General features: G+C 52.0%; 1 protein-coding gene across 1 annotated transcript; it reads right to left on the reverse strand.

The window, feature by feature from the left end:
• Positions 1-1,040: 1,040 nt before the first annotated feature.
• LOC137504640 (otolith matrix protein OMM-64-like) lies at positions 1,041-7,612 on the reverse strand. The gene is made up of 2 exons (XM_068233221.1): positions 6,507-7,612; positions 1,041-1,347 (listed from the first exon to the last, which is right to left on the reverse strand). Exons 1-2 carry the CDS (start codon positions 7,610-7,612, stop codon positions 1,041-1,043), a joined length of 1,413 nt encoding a protein of 470 aa, XP_068089322.1.
• Positions 7,613-8,168: the final 556 nt, after the last annotated feature.

An 8,168-nucleotide genomic window follows, 5' to 3' on the forward strand; every position in this document is an offset into this window, starting at 1 on the left:
CAGCAGGGGATGGAGCATTCTCTGGTCGGTGTGTGGTCACACAGCAGGGGATGGAGCATTCTCTGGTCGGTGTGATGTCACACAGCGAGGGATGGCGCATTCTCTGGTCGGTGTGATGTCACACAGCGGGGGATGGGACATTCTCTGGTCAGTGTGATGTTACACAGCGGGGGATGGAGAATTCTCTGGTCGGTGTAATGTCACACAGCGGGGGATGGAGCATTCTCTGGTCGGTGTGATGTCACACAGCAGGGGATGGAGCATTCTCTGGTCGGTGTGATGTCACACAGCGGGGGATGGAGAATTCTCTGGTCAGTGTAATGTCACACAGCGGGGGATGGAGCATTCTCTGGTCGGTGTGATGTCACACAGCGGGGGATGGAGCATTCTCTGGTTGGTGTGATGTCACACAGCGGGGGATGGAGAATTCTCTGGTCGGTGTAATGTCACACAGCGGGGGATGGAGCATTCTCTGGTCGGTGTGATGTCACACAGCGGGGGATGGGGCATTCTCTGGTCAGTGTGATGTCACACAGCGGGGGATGGAGAATTCTCTGGTCGGTGTGATGTCACACAGCGGGGGATGGGGCATTCTCTGGTCGGTGTGATGTCACACAGCGGGGGATGGAGCATTCTCTGGTCGGTGTGTGATGTCACACAGCAGGGGAAGGAACATTCTCTGTCACACAGCAGAAGCGCAGCACCTTTAGTAGGGCCCGTATCTTAGGCGTATATCGGGAAATGCACACATCCGCCACCTGTTGCCTCAGAGCTGTGGTGGGGCCGGACTCTGCCATGTCCACCAGCTGTCTGCACCACAGAGACGTTCCCTGACATGTAGACAGCTAGCAGAGGACGATGCTCCCTCACCTTTATAAATCCAGCTACTTTTCCATCGTGTTTAATCAACAGTGAATGCTTTTAATTAGCTCAAGGTCTAATTAAATCCTGCAGCACACTTCCTTGCATAATGAATGAGAAGCCAGCCAGAGATCTTTTGAACATCCCCTCTGTCTCATTAGCATAGCACTAATTGTGTTCTACTTTCCTCGCTGCCTCCCCTCCGCCCCTCTCTCCTTCACTGTCTTCTCAATGCTCACATCCCAGACTTCCAACTCATCCACATCCTCACCCTCATCCATATCCTCATCCATATCCATATCCTCACCCTCATCCATATCCTCATCCATATCCATATCCATATCCTCATCCATATCCTCACCCTCATCCATATCCTCATCCATAGCCATATCCTCACCCTCATCCATATCCTCACCCTCATCCATATCCTCACCCTCATCCACATCCTCACCCTCATCCATATCCTCACCCTCATCCATATCCTCACTAGAGTTGGGCCGAACGGTTCGCCTGCGAACGGTTCCATGCGAACTTCAGTGGTTCGCGTTCGCGTCCCGCAGGCGAACCTTTGCGGAAGTTCGGTTCGCCCCATAATGCACATGGAGGGTCAACTTTGACCCTCTACATCACAGTCAGCAGGCCCAGTGTAGCCAATTAGGCTACACTAGCCCCTTGAGCCCCACCCCCCCTTATATAAGGCAGGCAGCGGCGGCCATTACGGTCACTCGTGTGCTGCCTGCGTTAGTGAGAGTAGGGCGAGCTGCTGCAGACTGTCTCTCAGGGAAAGATTAGTTAGGCTTAACTTGTTCCTGTCTGGCTGCATACCTGTTCTGTGAACCCACCACTGCATACCTGTTCTGTGAACCCACCACTGCATACCTGTGCTGTGAACCCACCACTGCATACCTGTGCTGTGAACCCACCACTGCATACCTGTGCTGTGAACCCACCACTGCATACCTGTGCTGTGAACCCACCACTGCATACCTGTTCAGTGAACCCACCACTGCATACCTGTGCTGTGAACCCACCACTGCATACCTGTTCAGTGAACCTGCCACTGCATACCTGTTCTGTTCAGTGGACCCGCCACTGTATACCTGTTCATTAAACCCACCACTGCATACCTGTGCTGTGAACCCACCACTGCATACCTGTTCTGTGAACCCACCACTGCATACCTGTGCTGTGAACCCACCACTGCATACCTGTTCAGTGAACCTGCCACTGCATACCTGTTCTGTTCAGTGGACCCGCCACTGTATACCTGTTCATTGAACCCACCACTGCATACCTGTGCTGTGAACCCACCACTGCATACCTGTTCTGTGAACCCACCACTGCATACCTGTTCAGTGAACCCGCCACTGCATACCTGTTCTGTTCAGTGGACCCGCCACTGTATACCTGTTCAGTGAACCCGCCACTGCATACCTGTTCTGTTCAGTGGACCCGCCACTGTATACCTGTTCAGTGAACCCGCCACTGCATACTTGTTGTGTTCAGTGAACCTGCCACTGCATACCTGTTCTGTGAACCCGCCACTGTATACCTGTTCTGTTTAGTGAACCCGCCACTGTATACCTGTTCTGTTTAGTGAACCCGCCACTGCATACCTGTTCTGTTCAGTGAACCCGCCACTGTATACCTGTTCAGTGAACCCGCCACTGCATACCTGTTGTGTTCAGTGAACCTGCCACTGCATACCTGTTGTGTTCAGTGAACCTGCCACTGCATACCTGTTCTGTGAACCCACCACTGTATACCTGTTCTGTTCAGTGAACCCACCGCATCAGTGCGCATACCTGTGCAGTTAAGTGAACCCACCTACCTACGTGAGTGCACGCAGTGTGATATACCACTCCGTGCATACCCGATATGGACAAAACAGGTAGAGGAAGAGGTAGTGCCAGAGCCAGAGGAAGGCCACCCGGCAGGTCTGCGCGAGGTCGTGTAAATGTAATTTCGTGTGGACCTGGCCCACAGTACAGTGCTCGGAAGAAGGCACGTCCCATCACCTCCCAAGATTGTCAGGACGTGGTTGAGTATTTAGCGACACAGAACACCTCATCTTGCTCAGCCACCAGCGCTACTACTAGCACCACTTCCGCTGCATTTGACACTTCGCAAGAATTATTTAGTGGTGAAATCACTGATGCACAGCCATTGTTGTTACAGCCAGATGAATTTTCACCAGCTCATACGTCTGAGTTACGCGGCAACACTATGGATGTAACGTGTCAGGAGGATGAAGGACCTACTGATGGTGCAAGTTTGGATTTGTCTGAGGCAAGTGAAGCTGGGCAGGATGACTACGATGATGACGGTAATAGGGATCCTCTGTATGTTCCCAATAGAGGAGATGAAGAGGGGGACAGTTCAGAGGGGGAGTCAGAGAGTAGTAGGAGGAGAGAAGTTGCTGAAAGAAGCTGGGGCAGCTCTTCGTCAGAAACAGCTGGTGGCAGAGTCCGGCACCATGTATCGCCACCTATGTACAGCCAGCCAACTTGCCCTTCAGCATCAGCTGCTGAGGTCCCCATAGTGCCCACATCCCAGGGTGACTCAGCGGTGTGGAAATTTTTTAATGTGTGTGCCTCAGATCGGACCAAAGCCATCTGTTCGCTCTGCTAACAAAAATTGAGCCGTGGAAAGTCCAACACTCACGTAGGGACAAGTGCCTTACGAAGGCACCTGGAGAAAAGGCACAAACAGCAATGGGATGGCCACCTGAGCAAAAGCAGCAGCAGCACACAAAAGCAAAGCCACCCTCCTTCTCCTCTTCCTCCTCCATCAGGTGCATTATCTGCTTCTGCCGCTTTCTCCCTTCCACCTTCACAGGCACCCTCCTCCACTCCGCCTCTGCCCTTGAGCAGTTCCTGCTCCTCTGCCCACAGCAGCAGTCAGGTGTCCCGTGAAGGAAATGTTTGAGCGGAAGAAGCCAATTTCGGCCAGTCACCCCCTTGCCCGGCGTCTGACAGCTGGTGTGGCGGAACTGTTAGCTCGGCAGCTGTTACCATACCGGCTGGTGGACTCTGAGGCCTTCCGTAAATTTGTGGCCATCGGAACACCGCAGTGGAAGATGCCAGGCCACACTTATTTTTCGAGAAAGGCCATACCCCAACTGCACCGTGAAGTTGAGAGGCAAGTGGTGTCATCTCTTGCGAAGAGCGTTGGGTCAAGGGTACACCTGACCACGGATGCCTGGTCTGCCAAGCACGGGCAGGGCCGCTACATTACCTACACAGCCCATTGGGTGAACCTGGTGGTGAACGATGGCAAGCAGGGCGCAGCGCACCAAATTGTGACACCTCCACGGCTTGCAGGCAGGCCTCCTGCCACCTCCTCTCCTCCTGCTACATGCTCTTCGCTGTCCTCCTCCTCCTTGGCTGAGTGGCAGTTCTCCTCTCCAGCTACACAGCCCCAGCTCCGCAGGGCCTATGCTGCATGCCAGGTAAGACGGTGTCACGCCATCTTAGACATGTCTTGTCTCAAAGCGGAGAGTCACACTGGAGCAGCTCTCCTGGCTGCTCTTAAGAAACAGGTGGATGAGTGGCTGACCCCGCACCACCTGGAGATAGGCAACGTGGTGTGCGACAACGGCAGCAATCTGCTTGCCGCTTTGCATATGGGGAAGCTGACACACATACCCTGCATGGCACATGTCATGAATCTAGTGGTTCAAAGATTTGTGGCAAAGTACCCTGGCTTAGCGAATGTCCTGAAGCAGGCCAGGAAGTTCTGTGGGCATTTGAGGCGGTCTTACACAGCCATGGCACGCTTTGCGGAAATTCAGCGCAAAAACAACATGCCGGTGAGACGCCTCATTTGCGATAGCCCGACTCGCTGGAACTCGACCCTGCTCATGTTCTCCCGCCTGCTAGAACAGAGGAAAGCCGTGACCCACTACCTCTACAACTACAGTAGAATGAAACAGTCTGGGAAGATGGGGATGTTCTGGCCCGCCAACTGGACACTGATGGAAAATGCATGCAGGCTCATGCGGCCGTTTGAGGAGGTGACCAACCTGGTGAGCCGCAGTGAAGGCACCATCAGCGACTTAATTCCCTACGCTTACTTCTTGGAGCGTGCTGTGCGTAGAGTGGCGGATGAAGCTGTGAATGAGCGTGACCAGGAACCGTTACGGCAGGAACAGGCATGGGACCAATTTTCATCAGACCCAGCTGTTTCCTCAACACCTGCGGCAGCACAGAGGGTGGAGGAGGAGGAAGAAGAGAAGTTGTGTGCAGAAGACGAGTCAGACTCAGAGGATGATGAGCAAGGTGTTTCTTTGGGGGAGGAGGAGGAGGAGGAGGAGGAGGAGGAGGAGGGGACAGCGGCAGGAGAACAACCTCAGCAGGCATCGCAAGGGGCTTGTGCTGCTCAACCTTCCCGTGGTATTGTTCGCGGCTGGGGGGAGGAGGTTGACTTACCTGACGTCACTGAGGAAGAGCAAGAGGAGATGGAGGGTACTGGATCCGACTTTGTGCAGATGTCGTCTTTTATGCTGTCCTGCCTGTTGAGGGACCCCCGTATAAAAAACCTCAAGGGGAATGACCTGTACTGGGTGGCCACACTACTAGACCCTCGGTACAGGCACAAAGTGGCGGACCTGTTACCAACTCACCGGAAGGTGGAAAGGATGCAGCACATGCAGAACCAGCTGTCAACTATGCTTTACAATGCCTTTAAGGGTGATGTGACAGCACAACGCCAGCAAGGTACCACTGCCACTAATCCTCCTCCCGTGTCCACGCAGTCAAAGACAGGATGCTCCAGCGATCTCATGGTGATGTCGGACATGCGGACGTTCTTTAGTCCAACGCCTCGCCGTAGCCCTTCCGGATCCACCCTCCACCAACGCCTGGAACGGCAGGTAGCCGACTACCTGGCCTTAAGTGTGGATGTAGACACTGCCTTGAACAGCGATGAGGAACCCTTGAACTACTGGGTGCGCAGGCTTGACCTGTGGCCAGAGCTGTCCCAATTTGCCATCCAACTTCTCTCCTGCCCTGCCGCAAGCGTCCTGTCAGAAAGGACCTTCAGCGCAGCTGGAGGCATTGTCACAGAGAAGAGAAGTCGCCTAAGTCACAAAAGTGTTAAGTACCTCACCTTTATCAAAATGAATGAGGCATGGATCCCGGAGGGCTGCTGCCCGCCCCAAGACTAAGTCAGTCCCCGCACACACAGCATCTCTGCCTGCACGCCGTGTGACTGGCTGCCTGGCCTGCCCCAAGAAGACTAAGTCGCTCCCAGTCCCTCCTCACAGCATGTCTGCCTGCAGGCCACTTGACTACCTGTGTCAGTGTGAAGCAGTACCTTAATTACACTACCTGATTGATGTATACACATGCAAGATGTTTGAAAGCACTTTAGGCCTGTCATTTAGCATTCAATGTGATTTCTGCCCTTAAAACGCTGCTTTGCGTCAAATCCAGATTTTTCCCCGGGACTTTTGGCATGTATCCCACTCCGCCATGCCCCCCTCCAGGTGTTAGACCCCTTGAAACATCTTTTCCATCACTTTTGTGGCCAGCATAATTATTTTTTTTTTTCAAAGTTCGCATCCCCATTGAAGTCTATTGCGGTTCGCGAACTTTAACGCGAACCGAACCTTCCGCGGAAGTTCGCGAACCAGGTTTGCGAACCTAAAATCGGAGGTTCGGCCCAATTCCTCACCCTCATCCATATCCTCATCAATATCCATATCCTCACCCTCATCCATATCCTCATCCATATCCATATCCTCACCCTCATCCATATCCTCATCCATATCCATATCCTCACCCTCATCCATATCCTCATCCATATCCATATCCTCACCCTCATCCATATCCTCATCCATATCCATATCCTCACCCTCATCCATATCCTCATCCATATCCATATCCATATCCTCATCCATATCCTCACCCTCATCCATATCCTCATCCTCATCCATATCCTCACCCTCATCCACATCCTCACCCTCATCCACATCCTCACCCTCATCCATATCCTCACCCTCATCCATATCCTCATCCATATCCATATCCTCACCCTCATCCATATCCTCATCCATATCCATATCCTCATCCATATCCATATCCTCACCCTCATCCATATCCTCATCCATATCCATATCCTCACCCTCATCCATATCCTCATCCATATCCATATCCTCACCCTCATCCATATCCTCATCCATATCCATATCCTCACCCTCATCCATATCCTCACCCTCATCCATATCCTCATCCATATCCATATCCTCACCCTCATCCACATCCTCACCCTCATCTTTATCCTCATCCTCAGCCATATCCTCACCCTCATCCATATTCCCATCCTTATTAATATCCTCATCATCATCCATATCCTTATCATCATCCATATCCTCACTCATATCCTCAACCACATTGTCATCCATATACTCATCCGTATTCTCATCCTCATCCATCTCCTCATCCTCACCTATATCCTCACCTTCATCCATATCCTCACCCATATCCTCATCCTTATCCATATCCTCACCCATATCCTCATCTATATCCTCATCCATATCCTCGTCCTCCTCATCCATATCCTCACCCATATCCTCATCCATATCCTCATCCATATCCTTGTCCTCATCCATATTCTCATCCTCATCCATCTCCTCGTCCTCATTTATATCCCCAACCATATTCTCAACCTCATTCATACCCTCATACTCATCCATACTCTCATCCATATCCTCATTCATCTCCTCATCCATATCCTCATCCTCATCCATATCCTCATCTCTCTGCCCTTTATTTCTCGGCAATTCTCTCCCTTTATCTGCTGATTTTGAGTTTTCTGTGTCTATCTCTTTCCTAACCCCCCATCTCTTTCTTCATTCCTTACACTTTCTACCATCCATTTGCACATCTGTCTCCCTCCTTCTCTCTGCCTCGCCATTCTGAAGTCCCATACTCACGGAAAGACGTATTGCAGGAAATGATCAACAAACCAAGGATCGTTCCCGATTTTAGCAGGTGCGTACAGATGCCACACGACAATCGCTAAAGATAGGTCATGCCAAATCTCCAGCAATGCCGGACGCCCGAGCACACACAACGCCATTGTTCTTGCCATTTCCTCGCCCAACGGAAACCACTGCATTGCTCGCAATTGTCTGCCCTCCGACCCTCACATAGCAACATACGAGGCTGATGATGCATATATACAGCTTTGCGGCTGTTCTGTTGCCCGGCAGGGATCGGTAAACTATCCCTTGGGCAACAGTGCTCGGCAAGACATGTGTAGCTGAGTATGTAGCCTGACTCTTTCTCACTAATGCTAAATCT

Source organism: Hyperolius riggenbachi, chromosome 4, assembly GCF_040937935.1.
Source record: "Hyperolius riggenbachi isolate aHypRig1 chromosome 4, aHypRig1.pri, whole genome shotgun sequence".
Taxonomy (NCBI): Eukaryota; Metazoa; Chordata; class Amphibia; order Anura; family Hyperoliidae; genus Hyperolius; species Hyperolius riggenbachi.

Excerpts from the sequence above, each read along its gene's own strand:
- LOC137504640 (XM_068233221.1), bottom strand. The coding sequence starts at position 7,612 with ATGGATGAGGATGAGGATATGGATGAGGAGATGAATGAGGATATGGAT. Across the intron at positions 1,348-6,506 it reads GGCCGAACCTCCGATTTTAG|TGAGGATATGGATGAGGGTG; the intron begins GTTCGCAAACCT and ends GCCCAACTCTAG.